The 24,015-nt window shown below is 44.0% G+C and overlaps 1 protein-coding gene across 5 annotated transcripts in view; it reads right to left on the bottom strand.

Moving 5' to 3' along the window:
• LOC119449456 (uncharacterized) overlaps positions 1–24,015 on the bottom strand; it is a 32,363-nt gene that overhangs the window by 5,492 nt on the left and 2,856 nt on the right. For 2 of the 5 annotated variants that reach the window (XM_049665213.1, XM_037712633.2), the window contains exons 2-7: positions 21,404–21,631; positions 18,846–19,034; positions 14,705–14,781; positions 12,051–12,161; positions 7,917–8,022; positions 846–965 (exon numbers count right to left, since the gene is read on the bottom strand). In XM_049665213.1, coding sequence (XP_049521170.1) covers positions 846–965; positions 7,917–8,022; positions 12,051–12,161; positions 14,705–14,781; positions 18,846–19,034; positions 21,404–21,631 — 831 coding nt within the window. Of the gene's footprint in view, positions 1–845; positions 966–7,916; positions 8,023–12,050; positions 12,162–14,704; positions 14,782–18,845; positions 19,035–21,403; positions 21,637–24,015 lie in introns of all 5 variants that reach the window. The other 3 variants (XM_049665211.1, XM_037712632.2, XM_049665212.1) reach the window with 2 other exon arrangements.

Raw genomic sequence — 24,015 nt, 5'->3', positions numbered from 1 at the left:
AACTGTGCCTCCGCCGCTGCTTCCCTCTGCGCTGCTGCCGCAGCGTGCAAGTTCAACATGTGACTCACTGCCATTTTATTGGCTAAACTAGAATATTCTAACGTAATTCAGGGGAAATTTTATCCCGTTCAATTGAGGGGTCTCTCCTGAGCTCTAAGCAAGGTGAGGCGCCGCCGCGTTATTTGGCGCGCTGCTAACATTGTCGGTAAGAAAATGAAGCTTAGATTCGACTGTAGTAAAGAGTCAGTTTGAATTTTTGAATTTTGTCTCGATACCCCATCGCTTGTAGATTGGTGTGACATCACAGATTTCAAAGTATTTTCTTGTATTTGGGCTGTAGTGGGTTTATAAGAATCCTTGAAAATTGCCAAGCTCAGTCTCCGGCTTTTTTAGAATAGAATGGAGCCCATCTTCAGCTATAGAAAATTAGCTAGGCCTGAGCAGACCCCATCAAAGTTCATGACGCGGCAGCAAGCTAATGAGGGAGCTTCAAGACAGTGCCGCCACCTGTCTTGTTTTTTTAGTCTTTTCTGGCTTTTCATCCTTTGTGGCTTTGTCACGGGAGGTTGGTTCTACGGGCACATCTGTTTACATGGGCCTCGCCTTTCTGCAAGGACCTGCACACTTTCTGTACCCTTAAATGTACCCTTTTTCAAGTGCAAATAACGTATCGAGGATCTCATGGTAAGAGCAGCTTCTTTTGTATTGCCCCAGAAGGGTTAAAACAGAGCTCAACTTATTTTTCCCATTAGTGTGCACTTGAGAGATATGAAAGCAAAAGCAGTGATGCTTACTTTTTTAAGTGTGCACTTGAGAGATATGAAAGCAAAAGCAGTGATGCTCACATTTTTATGCCAGAGAGAACCCACTTCCGCTTCCTGCTTGGCCTTGTCTGCCAGGTTCTGCTGCTGCAGGTTCCTGTATGAAGCTGCTTCTTCCTGGTTTTCCAGACTCTTAGCACGCAACTGAAAAAATAATTGAGGCAAGAAAACATGAATGCAAGACCTCGTATCTTGTCGAAGTACACTCACCCAAGCAATCACAGAACAAACATGCCACCAGAGGTAACTATTTTAGTCTCCTAGTGTTTAATGCCAAGTGCAACGAAGGCGTTCTCATTCAACAAATCTGTGCTGTTCTTCAAAAAAATATTTTTGCGATATGAGCAGCTTAACAATGACTATTCTGGCAGCGTAAAAACTGAGCATTCATGCGATTATGAAAATTGTTGTAGCATTTGCATGAACGTAAAACTGGACTTCATGTCAGCAATGTCTTAGCATCGCATGGACTAACTGGCATTGCAAAGATGGATGTCGTTCTAAGAGTTTCTGGATGCCTGAAATAGACCCAGGGCTTTCTTTATTAGGAAAGCATTTCTGAGGCTTGTTTTCATATTTGTGATACAGTAGACTACCGCTAATTTGACTCCAGTTAATTATATTTTATTGTGATAGCAATTATATGGACACTTCCACCGGATTTCTGCCGTCGGCGTCGGCGGCGCCGTGAGGTCCCGTATAGATAAAATCGTCGCCGCGCGCCGTATGCTCGAGCGGAAGCGTGCGGGGACGCGTACTATCACGGAGAGCGAACGCACTCAATCTCCCACGCGCAAGCAAGGAAGCGGGCCAGCGCCGGAGGGAGCAGGGGGGGAGGGGGGGGGGGGGGGTGCACTTCTACTCTGCCAACAACCGCGCTCGTCGCTCGCCGGCCGCACTGTCTCTTATCTCCACACGGCTCTGACCTTTTCTATGCGCTGTGCATTCGCCACTCAGTTTCCGTTGAAGCGACAGACCGCACGTACCTTCGCCCGCTGCTGCGGCGTATATATGCGCTTGCTGCCAGCGTTTTGACAGTCGTTGTCTGCAGTCATTCAGTGTGATCTATTCATGTTTGTTTGTGTGCGCTCACACCACGCTTGTTCATTCAGTTAGTAATAGTCGGGCCACATTTTCCAACGCACGCTACACATGCAATGCTGCCCGGATCAGCAGTGCAGCGCTACAGGTGTGTCCCTTCGCACGCGCTGCCCACGGGAAGCGCTTCTCACAACACCACCGTTTCACACGCGCCTTCTCATGGTCATCGAGTCTCTCTTCATGTCGGTCTACTTATGCCGCAGCACACCTGCTTACTTAATCAGCTCATGTTTACTACAATTCATATTGCTACCAAAGCTGCTCACCTTACTTCGTATGACATTGCTGTGTTGCTATCGCATTCATTGCTTCGCCCTTAGGGCGAAATTGTGACATTTTTTTTTTTCGGTTAATTTCATCCAAACCAAAAGTGTCAGCCGATGCCCACACATTTCTATTGGACTAAACTGTCATTATTTTAACTCTGAAATTGGCCTTCGCCAGATAATTTGAACTTGGCTGGTCATCACACACGCGCCTGACCCCAATGGTGATGGCCGTGGTGGCTCTAATAACGGCAGTGCCCGTTTTTGGCAACTTTAGAGTACAGTGAATGTGTCAAATGCACGTAATCCCCCGTGGAACATTCCTATTTTCGGCCAGCCCCAAGAAGATCTTAAAGCCAAAACAGGACCTCACAATAAATTCTTGCAGTACTAACCTGTTTCTATTGTGCATCTTTTTTTTTTCCCAATAAAATTCGCCTCAAAAATGCTTGGGCCCCGTGGGATCCCTACGAAACCAAAACCAAAACTGCCTTCGCAACAGCCTACTGTCAGAGCAGCGCCTCCTCTTTTTTCTGTGCCCGTTGCGTCACACCCATTTCCATTGGTGTCCCATTGTCGCTCTGCCGATCCAATTGACTGCGTGGTGGCACTAAGCTATTATCATCTCCCCGACAGTGGCGGCTGCGAAGCACTGCAGCCGTTGCTAACCCGCGCATTTTTTCCTTTTTTTAAATAGTATGTTACTTTTTTATAGTATTCCGTGTTTACGAGTCCTCCATATTACCGTACGAGAGCATAGTTCAGAAAGAAGCGTTCAAAAATCTGTCTGTTCCATTATCTTGGAGCAATTGAAGTGCTCTGCTGACGGCGAGAGCCCGAGTCAAGAATAAATTGAATTCACAGGGGTAAGTGAGAAAGCAAAACAACAATTTAATAACATAGGGACAAGAGACATGTGTGAAACAGACATGTATGAACCACTAAAACTAAACAAACATGGACGTGAATAAGTTCAGTGTCAAAGGTGGCGTACAAGCGACAAGTGCATTATCGTTTAGTCATCGAAGCTTTAAAAACTTGCGAGACAGTGGCTTGTTTTCATGAAACCTGGCTACTGCTTTCTTGTCAGTGAAGTCAATGGCATAGTTTGTGAAAAGCGGCTTCATGAATTTCTTACATAGAAGTTCTACTAGTCTGTGCCTGTGGCTTTGATCACAACGGTCACAAAGCAGTACTGGCAAGGCAACAATAACATCAACACTGTACATTAAACATGTCTCCAAGGGCTTCTGCGGGGATACACGGTCTGAAAGCATCGTGTCCAGAAACCTCTTCAGACCATGCAGAACATGCACCAGCTCTTGAGTGAGGTAGCACAAACCTACTCTGTCCCGGTGTGAGATCAAACCATCTATCGCACTAGAACTGTTCCCTTGTGCTTTTACGACCAGCGACATGCAGTGCTCACACTCAATCTTCTCGCTCACAACACAGGATATGTATCCTGCAACAAGGGAAATCGCCGCAATGTCTGGTGTTCGAAGAAAAGGTTTTGAGAAACTGCACAGGTTCATGTAGTGTCTGCTGCACTAATTTCACTGCAGTGGGCGCATTTTTTTGTTGACGTGCTGTCTGTCTCGCTGCTCCTAATAATGCTGCGTGAGGAAAAGAATGAGCTTGAAGTTTGTACGTTACTGACGTGTGAAGCAGTGACAATTCCCGCCTTCGGCATCTTCTCAAGTCCAGAAACAGTGCTTCTGACATCCAGCATGCAAATTCACCCAGTACTGCACCAAAGGGTCCCAAAGAGCGATTCTATGGGGTCGCTCGATAATTTACATGTCAGTACAAACTTGAATCCTCTCTCCAATAAAAGCCTAGCGCATTGAACGTTAGGCACAGTTGTGAATACCAGGGCATGGTATGTTTCTTTCGTCAGGAGGTTCTGCAGTTCGCTTGTCAATTTCAAGTCTTCAACATATTCTAAGAAAACAAGCTCCAGCCAATGAAGTCTCAAGTCCTCCGGATCGGAGAACTGCTTGGAGTCCGGCTGATTTTGGTGAATATTGTTACGTGTAGCTGATGCCCAAGGTTATTTACAATTTATTTACACGGAAGCCAATGGAAGTCAAGATGGTGACGCTATATCAAGCGGGAACATGTCGTCTTCCTCCTCTTCAGTGCAGCCACACTGTGGCGGCTGTTCCGTATCAATATGTTGCTAGCAATTGCTGACATCCATAAGGACAAATCATTTGCATATGTTCTTCATGAACTCCACAGTTGGTCCGATGCTGGCAAACTTTGTGTCACATGTATGCCCTGCATGGTCCTTCATGAAGGACAAAGCCACTGTCACAGCAGGTAAAAACAACTGAATGGCGCGCTTCACTCCCATTTTTTCTATATTTGATAGAAAGGGGTGTTTTCTTGTGAGAAAACGGACCGGCTTTAATATCGAGCCTTGTTGCATCTCGTAGGGGTCCTTTATGTAAGTTGACGAAATTTCGTAATTTTTTCCAAATTCTTTTGCCAGAAACTGTGCTCGGATGTTTTTTATGACATGGCTCTGATCGAATGCCAGGAACAAACATCGGCTTGGATCGGCGGGATGAGGTACTTGGGTTTGCAGTTGCCCACACGATAATACTTCCATTGCTGTGATGTTTATTTTATGGTTGTGAGTCACAACCCAAACGATTTCAAATCCCAGTTTTTCGGTCTTTCTAATGACGTGCTTTGTGGTTTCCGCAAGTAGCTCACCAGTGCCGGCCCTCGTGAAGGATCCTAAACCTCACATGCAAGCCACAGAGCAAAAAGCACAAGAGCGAGTTCGAGTTCGCCAGTTCCTTCCTTTCAGACACCGACAAAATGTTGTTGAGAGCTCCCATGTCAACATCTCCCCGGGAAAAAATCTCTTTGCTTGTTGTACTCAAGCTTCTGCTTGATCTGCATTTCATCTCTGATGAGGCTGCACAATCTGGCTTGTTCCGTCTCGAGGGATTCCATGTCGGTGCTCAGCCTTTTTTTTTCACAAGATCACTAAAATCTACTTCACCTGCAGTACTTCCTAGGTATTTTTGAAGCATCGTTCTGCATGGAAGTGTGAGGAGCTCTGCCCTGAGGTATTCATACGACTTTGTGGAAAGCACTGCCGTATAGTGGTGTCGGACCACATAGGTTTTTTTGCCTTGTAGTTCAGCACTTAATACATAATTAATATGGCTTTCGTACTGCCCTGGTTTGAGTCTCTGGTGACTTGAAGAAATTGGTTGACATTGCACTCTTCCTTTAAGCGTTGTAGCTCCTTTTTGTAAGCATCGACGGTTGCCTGCAGCCTCTCATTCTGTGCCTTCCAGGTCCTTTCTTTTTCCCACCACTTCTTTCATTCTAGGAAGGCTGATGTGGAACTTCTCCATTCAGCTTGAGCACCAATTGATCTCAAGGCACGGGCAGCTGCCCTGTATATTGACTGCACATCGGTAGGAAAAAGGAAGTTGATGCATTTCCCGATTGTTAATGCCAAAGGAGCAGTATCAGGCACGTCATGGCTGCAGACTGCAGATATGCTGTCTGATGTGAACTGATGACTCGGCCATCTGGGCTCGGGCACTTGAGCGGGCATGTTCATGCAAACTTTGAGTGTGTCTGACGACGATGCAGGGCACCAATACACTTTCTCGGCAGGTGCAGACAGGCTAGCCAGCGTGGCTGTAGAGGCATTATGCTTTCTTTTTTTGTGTAATGCTAGAACTCCTCACCTTAGGCTGCTCCTTCTTCATGTCGGATAGATAGCAAAGAAAAACACTGGGCACTACACCTTGTTTGAGCATGCGCCTCTTCATGTCCTGGAGAAAGTCACTTTCCAAAAAATGAAGGCTGCATACGGCCAGATAATTTGAATTCGAACTCCGCTCCCAGTTCTTTCTTGCGATAACTTGCAGCCATCACTCCCGTAGCTCTTTGTCCCCAGGTATGTCATGAAAGGACACTCCAGGGTCTCTTTCACTTGCTCAACGTACAAAACGGTACACAACAGCAGCAGTGTAAAACATCACCAGAACCTCACCGTTGCTGAAACCGCTGCCAGAAACCTATGGGTTAAAAGTGTCTGCAAGTTGACGGAGGTGGGAATTATGGCCCCAGTAAGAGTCATCATAACAATTTATTTCCCGTTATTTTTTATTGCATACAGAGATTACTTCTTTTATTGTCATTGAGAAAACACCCAATAACTTTTAAAGTTCTTGCTTGCAGCCGACAGAAGAAGCGCGGCACGAAACGTCCACAAACCACCGGTGTGCGCAGGGGAGAACGTCGTCCGCAAGCGGGTAATTAGGTGGAGCTGCCAATCGGCATCTTGGAGCAAAATCGAGAGAGAGCAGAGGGCACGGCAGACGCTGCAGCGCTCACACAGCAGTCACAGAAAAAAATAAAGGAGGCACTGGTCAGAGCCAGCCCAGCCAGTGTCATCGCCACTGCCATTACAAGGTGGCGACCATGGATGGCGACGAAGTGAGTTCTTACATAGCATGACGAGAAAACAGTGACAACACACCGCTTTCTGTCTGATTGCAAAAGCAGCAACAAGTCGTGTCACATGTTTTTGATGTTCTGGAGAATTGCATGTGTCACAGTACCAACTAGCGAAGAGGTTATCTCGGAGTGGACCACTATCCCACTTGCAATTGTTGAGGAGTCCTTAGATAAATGAAGAATGTCAAATGCGCTATGAACCGTACGGAACACATGTTGTGGTTCTTGATAGACAGTGATAAAGTGCTGTCTGAGAGATGATGATGGACTTTAAGTAAATAAATTTCCATTCTGTGATGGTAAAGTTTGTTGGTTTCTTCTTTTTCTTATTGCCAGAATCTGAGCCATGTTAAATTTTTTTTTCCCCACTATAAACTTGGGTGCACATTCGTTGTCTAATTTGTTTAGCAGCTCTAATGTCATGCTTACGTTAGTTTTCTACTTTCAACCCATAAAAAATGGGTGTGCGCTCGATTCGGAGACACGTTTTTGAGTCGGGGCAAATATACTGCCAATGAATCATTGATGCGTTTAGGTGTTATTTCTGTCTGTTGTTTGATTTGACACGCCGGATAATTCAACCAATTTCATAGGTCTCATCAGAGTCGAATTAATGCAAGTCGACTGTACAACCCTAAATGCTGTAGAGGGGAATGGGAAGGTAAGAGTAATTGCACCATGTGCTGCAGTAATACACTCCGGCATGGAAACTTTGCCACTGGCAGCACTGTTTGCAGTGGCCACTCACAGCTTGAAATTAGATTATGAAGTTTAATGTCCAGAAACTGCACAATGGGTTATGAGATGCTGTAGTGGAGCGCTTCAAATTAATTTTGACCACCTGTGTTTTTTTTTTTTATTGTGCATCCAAAGCACGATACACGAGCGTTCTTGCATTCTGCCCCATCGTCAATGCAACCACCACAACAAGGAATCGAACCCGAGCCCTCATGCTCAGCAGCACAATGCCACAGCCATTGAGTCACTGCAGTGGGTACTCAGAGCTTTTACAGACTTAGTTCAGAAGCTGATAAACTAGCACATCAAAAATGCAATCCGGCAGCAAATATCAGGTGGCTAAGCACAGAGAGAACATTTCTGTAAACGAGTCTGCAGCCAAGCTGAGTTCACTTACATAGGATGTCATAAAAAATGTGAAAAGTCAATACAGCCACACCGCATGGAAAGGTCAAAGGCCAATAGAATGTGTGCTACAAGCAAAACTCTGTACCTGTGCTTCCTTTTCTTCAGCCAGTGCTTGAAGTTCCCGTAAATGGTCACTCTTCAGTTTCTCTGTTCTTGTGTGCACTTCAGCCTCCAGACGTTTAATTTGTGCCCTGCAAACCAAGGCCATTTCAATGAACACTTCTTGAATCTGGTTAATTAATTAACTTTTCCAGTTGCTAGACAATAATGTCCAAAACATTTGAGCCATGTATTACCTCTGTAAATGCAGCAGACAGCTTTCAATTACACTCGTAAGACCACGTGCCCTTTCCTTCAACTTTTCGTAACCCCACCATTTGTTGACCTAATTATAACAGTCAAACACGATGGCCACTGGCCAGATTTCTTTAGACACCACAACAAATCTTGCCTCAGGCAAGATTGAAAACATTCTTGGCAATGCTAGTACATTTTTCAATGCAACTTGGCTAAGCAAAAAAAACAGACATCCGCTATCTTAAAAACGACTGCTGTCTACCAGACATCTGTTGTTTCTTCAAGAGAGGGCAACACTGTCATCCCAAAAGTGTTTATTTTTGCCAACCCTGTGTTCTTGTGTGCTCCACCGCCTATAGCACCTGTGATTTCATTGCAAGCACTGTGGAATCACCTTAACGTAGGTCAAGGTGTTAATGTTAACAATGTTGGTAATTTCTTATTAATGGGTAATTTGGGTGCACATCAACACAAGTACTGAGCACAGCCGTCAAGAGAAGATAGTTGCGTATTTTATTCCTAAGCATTTCGATTTCATCACCGTGCTCGATGTCCACAAGTGACAATGGTTGCACGTGTGGGCCCATGACATCACAGCCCATACAACTAGGAAGTGAGCAAGCATCCCATATTTACAACTCTTGCGTACTTGTGACACTTTCATTCCTTTGTTTTGTTCCCTCCCTTCAGCTACTGTCAGTTCTGAATTCAGATAAGTTGAAGGGTCAAGTTTTATTATCCCAACTAATCCGTCCTCGCCCTCCCCTACAGCTGAGAGAGCGGTGCCACTTCACCGCACTCCACTCCATGACCGATAAAACGGATACTGCTGGTTAACCAGCAGTATGCTGGTTACTGCTGGTCAGCATATGAACGGGCCTAGAAAACTGGACTCTGCAACACAACCGGGGACACAAATGGACTCTGACAGTGGCTATGTGAACTGAGAGATGTTTAAAATAGTGCCGCTCTTTCTCAACAGCTCCACCTACCTCACCCAGCCCTCATCTCACTCTTTCCTAGCAGCTTAGATGTCTTGCCCTGTGGCTAGAAGGAGCGAGATAAACCCTGCTAAGAAAAACACAGTGATGCTACTGGCCCATGCCATTTCGGAGCAGTGAAATGGAATTTCGGTGCAGGTTTATGAAAGCGATTGCAAACTATATTATATATGGGGCTTTTACAGTGGGCAAGCCATGTGAAGGCACTAAGTGTTTGCAGGTTCATGAACTCAATCCAAACACTAAAAATGACCCCCCCCCCCCCCTTCATTTTTATCGAAGTGGAAAAACGCATTTGAAGTGAAAATAGGCTATTTCAGAAATACTTTGCCGTAAAAACTACTTCAATGCGTTCAGCAGAAGCGGAGTTATTGGCAATCAAACACGGCCTCCACTGTGCTTCCGTTCCTTTTTCAATGACTAGCACTGCGAAGGCTACAGCGGAGTGGGGCGTAGCCACAACGCTCCCAAACACACAGCTAATATAGCAGTAACCAAGTTTTTTCTACTTTGCTGCTGGCTCAAATTTTTGGCAGGAGCGTAATCTTGAACACGTGTCTTTTTATATGTTTCAAATGTTTTACACTTGGTTACAGGAATATTAGATCTGTATTTGGCTGTTTGAGCTCTGTGCCACCAGATGGCTGGACCGTGCATGCCGATCAGGCTGCTCACGTACGTCTACGAAGCTCCTTCATCACAGCGGTATAGCGGGGCTTTAGTTTACGCATCTGCATATCCGTCAAAACACCCAGCTCGCCTGTGGTTACCAGAATACTGGACACGCTCGGCACTGCGACAGAACGCTCGCAACGCACGCTGCTTGATCGCTCTAGCTGGGGATCGACGGCCGGGCGGCTAGCGGAGAGGTTGGCGAGCCTTCGCGCGCTGGCTCCAAGACAACCGGAAATAGACGACAACGTACGTCACAACATGACGTAGAGCCAGCGCAGGCGGAGCTTATCCCCGATCACTCGGCGAGCGAGTTGAGGAGGAAATGCATGGCTAGGGAGGAGGGTAACTTGTAATCGTCCGTAGCTCTCGTAATATGAGACGCTTCACTTAAATTGTGACGCGAATGTTTTACTGTAGCTGCACCCTACGCGTCTACAAAATTTGTCCGAACCGTTTCAGGGACCCTTTAAGTCAACATTAGCGATTTTGTAAGACTGTGCCTCTTCCATAGATCAAACAGATACAAAAATTTATTACTCTTCGAAAGTGAACATTTTTATCACAGATGATGGACATTTTTTACGTTGTCGAAATGATACTTCGCTTAAATGGCTGGTCTTCGACCAAAACTTGTATTGCATTGCTTTGAAGGTACTCATTTGCTCCCCATATACACTGTAGCTTAAACGATATAAAAGATTAACTTCCGGCTACAACTATCAGCCATACCCATCACAGCGGCTCAGTGGAGCCGTACCAAGTGGCAGCGCCTAAATTCAGATGAGGGAGGAATATAGAAACAGTTTTTACCGTGCTTTGGGAGCACGGTGAGAAACCCCAGATGGTCAGAATTAATCCAGAGCCTTTCCACACAATGTCCCCCATAAGTCACTGTGCAGCTTAGGTATGTTAAACACCATAATTTAATTTTAATTATTAGTCATGGTCATGTGAATGTACAAAGCAAAAGCGCACCGTTGTGCAGTAACTTCACTGGGCCTGCTGCCTCCCTTTGCTGCTCTCAACTTTATAAGACCCACAATTTTGTATGTTTATATGCATCATCACAGCATGAAATCCAAGCCGTAGAGGTGAGTATAACAATAAAGAAAAAAAAAATTCAGTTTTACTTAAGACCTGTGACCTGTGAGATCTGCGTTAAAACGTGCTAATTTCAGTGGTTTGCTATTTGGGCATTCCCCGTGGTGAAAAGTATACACGCAGCTTCGGCAGTGGTCAAAACATGCAAGGAGCTCATTTATAGTCATACCTTTCAGTCGATAGATTATGCTCAAATTAAGTTTTTATTTTTTTTTTCTGCACACAGCGCAGATGGCACCGAGATACATGGGCTCACTAATTACGGGTCCTGAAGTTCTATCGGCACCTGATCGCTATGACTGGCCCTATTACACACAACGCACGTCTACAGTCTTGCAAGCAAGACGTATTGCTAATCGCGTAGCATGCACGCGTGCGCACACACACACACACATATAATGTGGTCCGTTTCCCTACGCAAAGATGAGCCAATATCGTCGCTGTTTTTTGCAGCACACTTTACCAAACGAATGTAGCACACTTCCATGGAAAAGCCTATATTATTCATCGCACAATCCATCACAGACCACCACGTGGTTCACGTTTGCAAGTAAATAAGGCCCAGTGTTGCCAGAGTTTCATCACGCAGTTTACCACATGCTGATGTTCTCTGTCACACAATAATACTAATCTAATTGCTAATAGAATAATGCTAATCTGGTTGGCAAGATAATTGTGGAGATTCACCTAAAAAAAGAAAAAACACGTGCACATGTGGCGCCCACCTACACCAAGCACTGCATGACTGCACCACGCAGAAAGGCGGCAACGACTTTGCTGCTCCCGATCTGGCCTGTTTCAGGATAATCTTGTTCAAAGCAAGTATGCCTGCGGCATATAACGCCCTGCTCTGCCACAAGGGGGTGGCACAGGTGCCATCGTGATTTCTTGTTCTTTGTATGGATTTCTTGCAATCTCCCACCGCCCTATCTTCCAACACCTTTAATACTTTTTCAAAAACAAAATTTATTTTCGTAATACTTGACCCAAAACTTGTTAAATCAAAGAACAAGCCCTAATTCATAAACGTTATGCCGAATTTGGAGGAGTTGGAAGGTACACATTTACTGATTGACTGTGCCTTCCTCAAAGAGACAATCATTGACGCAACTACAGCAGCAATAAACATTGAAACATAACTCAACTGTGCATCTGCGAGCTGCAGCAGTAAGCTTTCAGCTTGCTGTCTTGCGTTGCTCGCCCGCTCTAAGGCCAGTGCATGTTGCCTTTCGTAGTCTTCTATTACAGCATCCAACCTAGAGGAAATAATGGGCAGGTGAGTTACACAAATGCACTGACAAGAGTTCAGAAGCATAGATCGACAAGAACGCTGAATCACACCATATGCATGCTCAAGGAAACCAATAGGCAGGGCTGAACATCCATAAAATTGCCTGCTATGTATGGGTGTTCAAACGCTGCTTTTTTTCTTATAAAATTGAATGTTGAATATTTTTCACTTTCTAAAACACAGCAAAACAAAACATTGCAAGGAAAACAAAGGGAAAAAATTTTAGCCTATATTCTTGAACACAAACTGATGCTATTTACAAGTCTGTTCAACAGTGTCGCTTGTACTAAATGAGCTAAATGTATCCGTAATTTAAGTAGGAATTTTAATTTTAAGTTGGCAAAGAAAGTCTGAAAGACCAGTAAGTGGCACAGCCTGGCGGTGAAATATTGTTACTTCAGATGTAGTGTATGAGATTACGGTACGTAAGTCGACAATTATTAAGTACAGCATACTTATTGCTTAAAATTGCAGATCATATATTATTAAGCGCTTGCGCTTTATTCAATGCATATTACGAAGTAAAGAAAGTCCACGCTAACGAGTGGCACACGCATCCCACAATACATGGCGGCGCACAAGCTGTTGAATGCGCACGAGTTTGCGAGTAAGTTCCCAGAGTTGTGTGGTCTCCCTGTGAGAATGCCACCGACTAGTTGTGCCGTAAATGGGTGCCAGCACTACAATATTAGCACACGCGTGGCTACGGCAACATGCTGAATTGTGTATCCTGTGTAAAACCGCCATTTCGCTTTCGAGGACTTAACTTGGCTGGGCTAAAAAATGCTCTGGACTTCTTAATGACCAACGCAGTTCAACAGGAAACCACGAAAACATGTAGCTATTATTGTAGAAATAATTTAACACTTCAGAAAACATGAATCACAGGAACATCGACTTGATAAACAAAATAATACTTTCTCACAGCTTTGGCCGCACTTGTTGTCTGCCTCCCACAAATGCCAGCGTATAATCGCTATCACGCTCACTTATGACTGTTTTCAGCATGCTTCCAGTGAAAGACTACATTCTCACAGCAGATCGAAAAATTCTGATAAAAAAATTCACTGACGATTACGATACTCCTTAATGCGAAATTTGAGTGCAGCTCTATACGTGCTCTCATTTCACGATATATTTGGTGCACGCGGACAATGTCTCATGCGGCACATTGCAAACGGAGCGAAGTGTGGCGCAACTGCCTCGCTAATCGGGAGATCGTGAGAGGCAGCTCATGGGTGACGCATGTGCACGATTCACAGCAGCCGCCACAGACAGACCTCCGCTCATGCAGCACTTTGTTTCCATATATGGTATGCGGTGGATGTGCTCGCCGCATGCCTTATTGATGGCGTCATCGGTGTACGGACGATGCGCTCCTCTGGCACTATCTCGTAGCAATCGTCACCGCAGAACACGTCTTGCGCACCACTACACTTTTCATCTCACGCTTTCGCCATACCCTCCTCCTCCACTTCTCTCCTCGCGCTCTTTTCGCTATCGCCGTATTTCATCCCCTGCTGTGCTCCGCGTTCACTCTTTCATCCTTCACTATGTTCGTTCACTCAGTTGCGCCGAGGAACGCTGACGCTCAACGGAGGAACGGCCGCCTAAGAGCTGCACTCTAAAATGTTTCATGGCATTTTCTGCATCATCACTTCATGACCATTACACTTTGACCAGTACGGCTGCCATTGCACTATAAAGAATGGGTACCATGAAAATTGGCTGTCAGTCCCTTTAAGTTTCGTGTAGGGAATGTCATGGAGACTGAACAAGGGTGGGCACTCGGTGCGTCCTGTGGTGCCACAAAAACACCAAGCCACTTAGTAATCTTCGACTGTCCCTCCTACAGTGCACAGCAGACTGCACTCTACAACATTTTTTTACAACTAGTTGTGCATCTACACATGGTCAAGCTCAGAAAATCCTAGTATAATTTGTGAAAGCCACACATCTATGCTCACAATTGCAGCCCAAACATTCTGACCACTGATGCAAATTTTGTGCAAACTTGTGGACCATTTGCCAGATGCTGAGTGCTGCAGTGGTATGTGTGATGCAAGATGCATGTCTCATTCTTGTGTTTTTCTCCATTATCATAAATTCCTCTACATCCACCCTTTATTTTAATCTCTGCTCTTTTTCACTAATTACGTCACACACACCCTCCCCTTTTATATATATAATATATATACTAGTATCTTAATCTCTCTTTCTGTACTTCACTAACTATCCTTTTTCTATGTACCTTTTCCTTTCTAGAGCAGGCAGGCATTATGCCCCTCCTGGTGGCAATTGCCAGATGACTCTTTTTCTTGTCTCTCTCTCTCTGTAATTGTTTTTATGTATACACAGCCACAAAGATAATAATGGCTTATAATAAAAAAATTCTTGCTATATTTTATTTTGGTTATTGCAGCAAAACACTGCTCTTCTCGGTGATGCTTCAGCCATGCGAGAAAAAAAAAAAATATATATATATATATAGCGTATACATCTACACACCTTTGCCTGTGCTCTTCCAAGTGGTGTTCGCGCCAGTGAAGTGACTCCCGCTGGTTCTCCTCCAGGCGCTGCTCAAGCTACAAGAAAGGCAGGCTAAACTGTCAGCAAAAGAGATGTTACAGACTTTTAATAGGGTATGACAGGAGTTTCGTGTCACTGATAACATGCACATTTGGCAAGCTTTAACAAGTAATCATCACTTCTATACATAGGCTGTATGCAGTCAGTCAGCTCCCGTTACAGACACCGTAATAGTATCCCGAGAGATGCCCCACCCCCGAAAAAAAAAAAAGAAAACATGCCTGTCGTTGGCATGATTACCGTTTTTTTTCTAAAACACCAAAAGATAGCCCACTATCCATGAAAGATAGCAAAAATGGGGTCATTAGCTACTGCCGGAGATAAGGAACAATGCTGACGGGGAGTCGTTGCTGGCTGAAGCCAATGCAGACTCCATCCTGCGGATGTCAGTTGGATGAGACCATTTAAAGACAGCCTCTGTGGGAAATGGCCCACCTTCATCAGCACTGGGGCAGTAGCGGCCAAGGGCAATCGGAAGAAACCCTTGCGACAAGACGTCGTGAACGTCATGTCTAACGCTTGGGCATCAGTGTCCCGGACGCCCAGTTGTGGCGCGATCGTTCAAGTGCTGTGGAATATCAACTGCCCCTGATGGATCTGGGGACATCGAGCTCCACGAGCAACTGGCATCGGCCATTCGCCATCCACTTCCCTGTGGCGTGACGAGGTCTCCGACATTTTGTTTGACCATGATAGTGACTGTTCTTTTGAAGGTTTTGAGGAAGACTGAACAAGGCCATATAAGCAAACCTTCACAACCTTTGGCTATAATGTTTTTTTTCCCAACTTTTCTTGATTGCACACCAAAAGTTAGCCTACTCCTCCTTTTCACCCAATTTGCTCTAGATTTTAGGTGGACTATCTTATGGTCCTATTACCTGAATGGTAGTTAAAGGAACCTCCACCAGGCACCATTGTAAATTTTAGTTATACACTGGAAGTTTTAGCAAAAGAACTTTTCACATCAGTTTATTATTGGAGGAGATAAAAGAAGTTGAATGTCCAGATACCATATCATCAGGAGGCGAGTGCGACTGCCAACAGAGACTCTCTCCCTCTGCTTTGAGTAGTGTCCTCAAACCCGACGTACCTTCCCCTCCTTCTCCCATACCGGAGCCCCACCTCGTATTCCTTTTTGTCTTTCTTTTTGCTGCGCGGCGCATTTGTGGTGCCGGCAATGAGCATTCCGCATTGGACAATTTAACGAAGTAATGTGTCGTGCTGAGTGATATTGCTAGGACTGGGATTTACGTCACAGCGCTTGTGTGTGTTAACTCAACTATCTGAGAGCGGCGCTTCCGCGAGATGGAGGATGTGTGGCATTTGGTTTAAAACTTCAGTTGTTCTCACGGCACGCAGCACTATAATACTTTGCACCCATGATCGTCAATGCATGAAGTATGCACTGCACTTGTCTGTTTAAAATGGCCAAACATGGTAAGGGACCCTTGAACAAAGCTTCCTGCTTAATTTGGTTTCTCTAAATGAACACCAGAACGGAACTGCCAAGTTAGGCTAAGTTGGTAAGTTACTGTTCATCATACGTTTAATAACAGCACGAAATCAATATTGACAAAAGGAAGCGTTGTGAGTCAGCAGTCGTGTTGCGTTTTTTTTCCTGTGTCAGTGTGCGCTGTTACAAAATGTACGATTAATCCTAACCAACTCGCCCACCTTGTTATCTTGCTCCTAGTAAGTTACTGTACTGGAATTGCAAAAGTAGCAGTTTTACTGTTAACAAAGGTGCCCTTAACGGCAAGTCTTTATCGCAAAAAAAAAAAAAAAAATATAGCAAGAACAGAAGGCAGGTAGTGGCACCTTAAAATTATATCATCAGCCTCCTTGGTGCTCATGTGGCACTCCAATGACGTTCCAGTGGAGAAGCTTACAAGGCCATTTTTAAGGAACTTTAACTTGGCTGATGCCGACACTTTCAACTTAGCAGATCACTGGGCATGTTGGTACTACATATAATAGTTCAAAAACCTTGCAACACATAAAACACACGCACACACAGAAACATAGGGAACACCAACCATTTTTTGATTGTGTTGTACTCACATGTCACAAGGATAAAACGATGCGTGAAATTAATGAAATGAACTTTATCAGAAGTGTGGAATCAGATGTGTCAGTGTCACGTTGGTTGACCTATCACCTAAAAAACTGCCTTCTCACGAAGTGATTTCAGGGAGAGGGGATTCAGGCACTTAGCCCCTTCAAGTGCTATGTACACAATTGTGCATGCAAAGATACTGAATCAAAAGCAAAAGCACTGTTGAAAATATTGATATTTAAAGCATGTCTCATACATTTTGAAACATTTCTGAGTGAACTTGCATGACAAATTGGAATGATATTAATATACAATGTTTTAGAAAAATTAGTTGGAAGGTAGACAGCTGGTTGTTTGCTCTAGGTGTAACTATGCCGTCATGAGGTGGCTTCACTCCTTTTATTGTTTTTCACAATGCTTCACAACTGAAATCTTTTTTTTTTTTTAAGTTACTGGAGAGGTTCTTTCCAAGCATAGAAATGAAAGAGTTGATGTGTATATTTCGTTTCTGTAGAGAGTTTTCACATGGAGTCAACATTCTGTAAGCTTGAGAAAATTCATTGAAGAACGGAAAATTCATCCGCTCTGAAGCTGTACGCTATTCTGAAGGACACAAGAAATGCGCTGAAACTAAATTTTCAATGGGCAGAATTGGAGTCTGAAACGGTTAAAAGGCATGCAGTATTTTCCACAATAAATCACTTGCAAGTGGCCCACATTGATATATTCGATGTTTCTGTGTGTCCTAACCACTCAAATGTTTTCAAAGCCGATGTATTGTTTTCATGTACTATGATCCATCAGACCCTCAATTTCATGCTTCATATTTACTTTTTCAATTGCATGGTGTGCCCCGTATGTCTGTCATTCATTCATGGACTCTGGCTTGTGTGCACAGCTTGGCACCTCCCACTAGAATACTATTTTCCAGAGAGCGCTCTTACCTCGTTCTGGTCAGACTTTATTTTTGAAGGACTAATAAAAATTAGTGTAGCTTGCACTAGAGGTGCAATGCTAAAGAGACAGTGGAGCTGATGGGCACCTAGCTAGTACTGGCTTTTGGGCTAGGCTATGCACTATCAAGTCATCCCCAGCATTTTCCGGAATTTATTGATTATTGGTGATTATCGATTAGCTATTGATTGGCTATCGCAAGGTATTGGCCACGTATTTGGACTAGGCTAAGCACTACCAAGTCATCCCCAGCATTTTACAGAATTTATTGATTACTGATTGATTATCAATTAGCTATTGATTGGCTATGGATTGGCTGTCGATGACTAAGCTTAAGTAGTCCTAACCATGCTTAGCTAGACTTAGCCAGGCTCAGCTTCGCTAGTTCACAGCGGTATGTGCCACTGCGCTTGGACCTTTTCTGCACTGCCGCTAGGATTGGCCCACATTTTCTGTTGACGACTGACAGATTACGCTCAGCATAAACAGCTCCGCTGTTAAAAAATGTATTTTCTGCGCAAGTGGATGAGAACAGAAAGAGAAAATTAAGAGCCACATTCCCCAAGCAGTTTTCCATGATACATAAGGGCCATCTATCACAAATTCAGTAAGCTGCAAGGAGCTTGCAGAGACTCAAACTTCTCAATTTCAGTCAGAATAGGCACGAATTATTCCCATTGTTTTCATGCCTTGCTAAGACACTTTATCCTGCTTAGGGGACAGGCTCCAATGGTGCAGTTCAGACACCTAGTCTAAGCATGCTACAACGAGTGGACTTTTTCCCAAATATCAGAGAGAACCAATGATCTGCGGCACCAAGTTCACTCAGAGTTGCTGTCATTCCGATTTCTCAGGGCAATTTTATCATTCATTCTTTTTCCTCTGGGATATTCCTTGTAAAGCATCATGATTTCTACAGACAACACTGAAACCAGAAAAGGTTAAGCTGCCGTATTCTTTCAATGAATTAACTGAAAGAATATGGCAGCTTAACCCGTTCTGTTTGAGTGTTTTCTGGGGAGGAAATTACCTCCACTTCTTGTTTCTTACTTCTGTGATTCGCTGCCTCATGAGTCTCGTGTGATCCTTATACTTGGGCACTAGAGAACGCAGGGTCTCCCAGAGCTGCTGGTTCTGCTCATCCGTAGGAGGACCCGCTGGCGCGGATAGCCGCTGCTCAAGTAAACAAAGGAGCACCTCAAGCTCACCGTCATCACAGGGTTCTGTGCAAATCGGCACCTAGGAAAACAAGAGCCCACAATTACACACCTGGCACATTCACAGAGCTTCATCATTCTCAAATGTAGTCCTATTGTGTACTGTGCATACTGCACATTCGCAAAGCTTCATCACCTTGAGACTTAATACTGTGTACCCCTGCACATAAAATAAACAGTGTTTGCTAAACAGAATTTTACTACCTGTCAACCTATACATACAATACACTCAAGTGTTCGGTGAGTCAAAACTAGGCGGAACAATACTGCACAAAGTTTAACTGCCCTTAACTCGCATTAAGTCAAGCTCCTAAGGATAATAGACACCTAACTGTGGACACAAAGCCAAATAATATTAAAGAGAAAAAGTCACAGTGCCCTGTGAGGATTTGAAATCTGGACCAACTAATTGTCAGTCAAAGATTCTACCTCTCAACCACTCTGCTTATGCTGCAGAAAAGGATACTGTGCCTGGACAATGCCATGCTATGGCTTCTTGAGTTCTCTTTAAAATGATTGACTGACGTCAGGCTTTCCAGCTTATCCATAAACCAGCGTCGAGTGAAAGCATATAAACAAAGCCTGCGGCAGGAGTGAAAGGAAGGACGGAAGAGAAGAGGAAAAAAAAGTCATGTCTCTCCGTTTCACCACCAGAGAGCACCACCTAGAGAAATGAAGATGACTTGGACTAGAGCCATCAGTAACTAAAGTTTTCTTTGGAAAGGAGATTGCTTACATGCATCTGCAAATATCTGCACCAATCAATGCAACATGAAACAATGCAAGACCTACTGCGCATAATACTGTGCCAGCTATCCCTTTACTGCTTTGCATTATGGGAAAAACTGCAACTCATTTAAGTTTTTTATCAAAAACAGCTATTTCTGTAAGTTTTTCATGATGCATCTACTGATATTTCAAACATATGATTTTGAGTGAAGGCTGCTCTATATCCAAACTATGAGAAGCTGGACTTCTTGCATGTTGTAAAATTTCATTGCAATGGGCTAACACACATGCAGAGCAATGTACAGAAGCAAGTGGCAGGCTACCGCCAGGCTAGAGGAGAGGGACAGGAGAGAGAGTCGCCAGCTAATGCACCCTCATATGATATCAGAACTGCAAACTTGCATCTAGGTCAGAGGTGTCACCTCACAGTGGCACCCATTATCATATTGAGCAGCCTTAACTTCGAGCATAGTCACGTTTTGACTATTTGTGTGTCAATGACACACAAATGACACACATCAATGACACAAAAAAGAGAGAAAAACAAGACACCTTTAAAATTCTCTGGTGCTAGGTAGAATAGAACCTGGGTCATATATTTATATACGATACAGACAACCTTACCTGAATATACAGGGTGTCCCAGCTATCATGCATCACATTTTTGAAAAACACGGGCCAATCTACACAAAGATAACCAAGTGCATGTTGTTTAGAGTCGAGAAGAGTAGCCGTCAATAATTTTTTTGATGATGCTAGCGCGGTGCCTTGGTGTTGATAAGCAACGAGTGCCGATAACTGGCGGTTTATGCATCATGGAAAGAGTGTTTTCACTAACTCCTGTGAAGCGTGTTTGAGGGTGCTACTATTTAAAGCAGGTGGATAGTTAGTCACAAGATATTTTTCATTTTTCATGGACTTCCTTTATCAGGCAGAAAAATTAAACGGCAAAAAGTACCTGATGGAAAACACGCCAGCTTTAATTTTTTTTTTTTTCAATTTTCTATGACTTCTTCAGTGACAGCACGTGATTCAGAGCAGTAATTAAAAAAACTGTTCAGTGCAATTAATAAATCGAATGGCATCAACAAAAAAAATTACTGTCAGCTGCTCTATTTGACTGCAAACAATATGCACTTGGTTATGTTCCCAGTAGAATGGCCAGTCTTTTTTAAAAACATGATGCACGATAGCTGGGGCACCCTGTATATTCATGCAAGTGCCACGCCGGACTTCGCAGTAGTGCAGCTAAATGGCGCAACGTGCCCAGATGGAGGCACGCGAGAGGAGCCTGAATACATGCCTCATACATGACGTATTAGAGTCAGTGGCAATATTGTGTGTTGCTACATTGCCTCAATGCTAATCACATTAATGTCAACATTCATCATGAGATGAGTTCTGACAGCATTTTACAAATCAAGGTCCACTGCTTGTCTACAGCGAACAGAACTCGTAATTTGCAGTGTCACTTCAAAAGAAAATATAGTATATGCATAACAGCGGCATATTACCATGTGAGGCCCAGATCACTACAATGCAAACAATGCCGGACATGTGCAAACATTTTTTTCCCCCTACTACAGCTGACATTGTAGTGCCTTCATGAAAAGCAAACATGTCAAACTTTATGACTCCACAAATTCACCTCAAGAAAATTACCTGCTCTATTGCCTGCACAACCAATGGCACTCTACCCAGCTCTTTCGTTGCTTGAGGCCCCTTATCGTCCTTCCTTTCTCCAACATTACTGTTACTAGCTTGCATTGAACTTGGCATTGCTGCCGAGTCCTCATACACCCCATCGTCATTGGGGGCATCACTGTGGGCAACTGGCAGCTGGCTGGAGATTGCCATCTTCAGATGTGGCTTGCTCTGAAGCAGCCATCCCTGCACTTGTGGAGAAAGTACAGGTTGTTCAGAACACTCATGTAGCATGCGGCAGAGCAAAAATTGCATGTCATGTCAGTAGCCACTAAGTTCCAGACATTCGACTCAAAGCTATAAGAATTGCGTGTTTATGTGGCTGCCTCTGCACACAAGCAATGCCTCCTAAACACAGAAATACAGTCGGAACATCTCTTCCTTTGCTCTGGCACACCAATCGAACGCTTTAGACAGTGTATGAGCTTCTGTACAAAGCTCATCTACGAAGTATTATGCAAACTTGTCCTGGCCCACTTGCTCCTGAAAAAAAGCAGCATATACTGGTGCTCTAGAGGCAATCAAACAACAAAAACTGACCAAATGCAGGAGATATCACAATGTATTTTCTCTTTGTGGTCTCTTGCAAGCACCGTTTTCTGCATGTATATATTTCACGAAAATGCTCTACTAATCGGGTCATATTCCTAGAACTGTTAAATTCATTTCTCCGTTCATAGCAATCTCCGTTACTCTAGATATATATGGAACATTCCTGTGTGCATCACTCTCACGGCTTTAGCGTTAGTCTACACGTTGCTCATGGATCTCTGTAGCACGGCGCAGAGATACACGTCTGTTCAGCTGCACGACGTCCTGTGTGTAATTCAGTGGTGTAACCAGAATGTTATTTCGAGGGGGGGGGGGGATCTCCACCAACAATTACCACTCCTTCACCTCCCTCTCTCTCTCTCTATATATATATATATATATATACATATATATGGATATTGTAGACCACGCAAAGACAAACTCCTAGCACTCCCCAGGACAAGAATGCTTTAACAACGAGGATGCACGTCTTTGCATTGCAGAAACAACACTTTGCTTAACTTCTGACAAAAGTTTTGCATTGCTAAAGTGGGCAGCCACTACGCATCAAATTATGCTATCATCCTTATGCTATTTTTAAAAAATGACGATATCAAAAGAAACTAAAATTTTGTTTCCGAATTGATGCATTTATATAATGTATATGTTGATGACCTATAGCTGGTAAATGACTTTGAAAAATGAACAGCACTAAGAACGGAGCCAAGCAAAAACAAGACAGCGCATTGTCGTTTGTCTTCTTTGCATTTTGCAGCCCCAGACTTGTTACCAGCCCAGGTAACAGTGGAAATAACCGTTGTTTTCCAGCCAGATCTTCTAATGAGTGGTACATCCACGGCTACGTACGGAAGAGGGCGGGAACTATTTTGCAAGTCGCCTATCACTCGCGCTTTTGGCGTTGTGGGCATGCTATATTATTCTAGATTTAAAAATACAGGAAGGAAGCTTTGCACTTGAACTTCGATAGTGTCATATGAAGCATGTTTCCCTCACTTTTGGTGACCTGCTGTCCGACTTGTTTCAAGAGATGCTTGGAAGTAACCTGCAATCATGGTACTGCAGTCATCACGCAACGCGTACTGTTATTTGATCCCACTCTGGAATTGATGAGGCAGACAGTCGAAGCAGGGCTGCTTCCTGTTTAGAAGCCTTTGTGAAAATTACGGCATCCGTAGTTCGCAGTAAAATAAGGGCCGGTAGCTCCGAGAGATTTGAAAGTGTCATGTCTCCTAACACCCGACTATTCTGTAAATTGCCAAGACGTTAAGTTAGGATGGGCTCTCCACAGCAAGCAGCAGGTGTTACAATGGGGTAGGTGAGCCTCAGCTAGGTGATTGGCTATAGCCGTACGGTGTTGAGCGATCAGGCAGTGACCAGACGCTCTCCCTACGCACATAATTATCCACCAACTTCATTCTTGCCGCTTTTTATATGCGTACCCTCCTCTTAAAATTATTTTCCGTTAGTCAATGTGAGTTAGTCAATGTTGTTAGTTAGTGTTAGTCAACGTTAGTCAATGTTAGTCAACATTCACCAGGTTGTTGAACGGCGCTGCAGCCCCTAACAGCCCTATATTTCTGTTTCTGTGTGGTATTCGAAGCTATTCACCTACCTGCCCTCCCACCTGTTTGTTCTGGCCGTTTCTTAGCTTCCCTGACCCTTAATATATTTTGCCGTGAGCCAATCAGCGTTCTGTAGGTCTTTCCTTCTTGTCCCGTTTTTAGTGCTGTTTTCATTCTGAACAGCATGTGCAAACCAGCCTAACAGCAAGTGCTAGTTTATTAACATAATGAAAGCCAGAGACAAGGGAAAGAAAATGAATGGGAAAAAAAGGGGGGGAGGGGGTGCTTATTATGCGTTTCTATAGATAAGCACGTCGCAATATTTTGTGAATGTTTTTCGACCCCCCAAACCCCCCCTATGGCTAGGCCAATGGTGTAATTCACTTGTTCGCGTTTCGACACGGCTTTCACAATTCACACCATTCATGCAACTTGGCACCAAAGAGAGAATGCTAA

This window comes from Dermacentor silvarum, chromosome 4 (genome assembly GCF_013339745.2).
Source record: "Dermacentor silvarum isolate Dsil-2018 chromosome 4, BIME_Dsil_1.4, whole genome shotgun sequence".
NCBI lineage: Eukaryota > Metazoa > Arthropoda > Arachnida > Ixodida > Ixodidae > Dermacentor > Dermacentor silvarum.
This window is presented reverse-complemented; position numbering and strand designations above follow the sequence as displayed.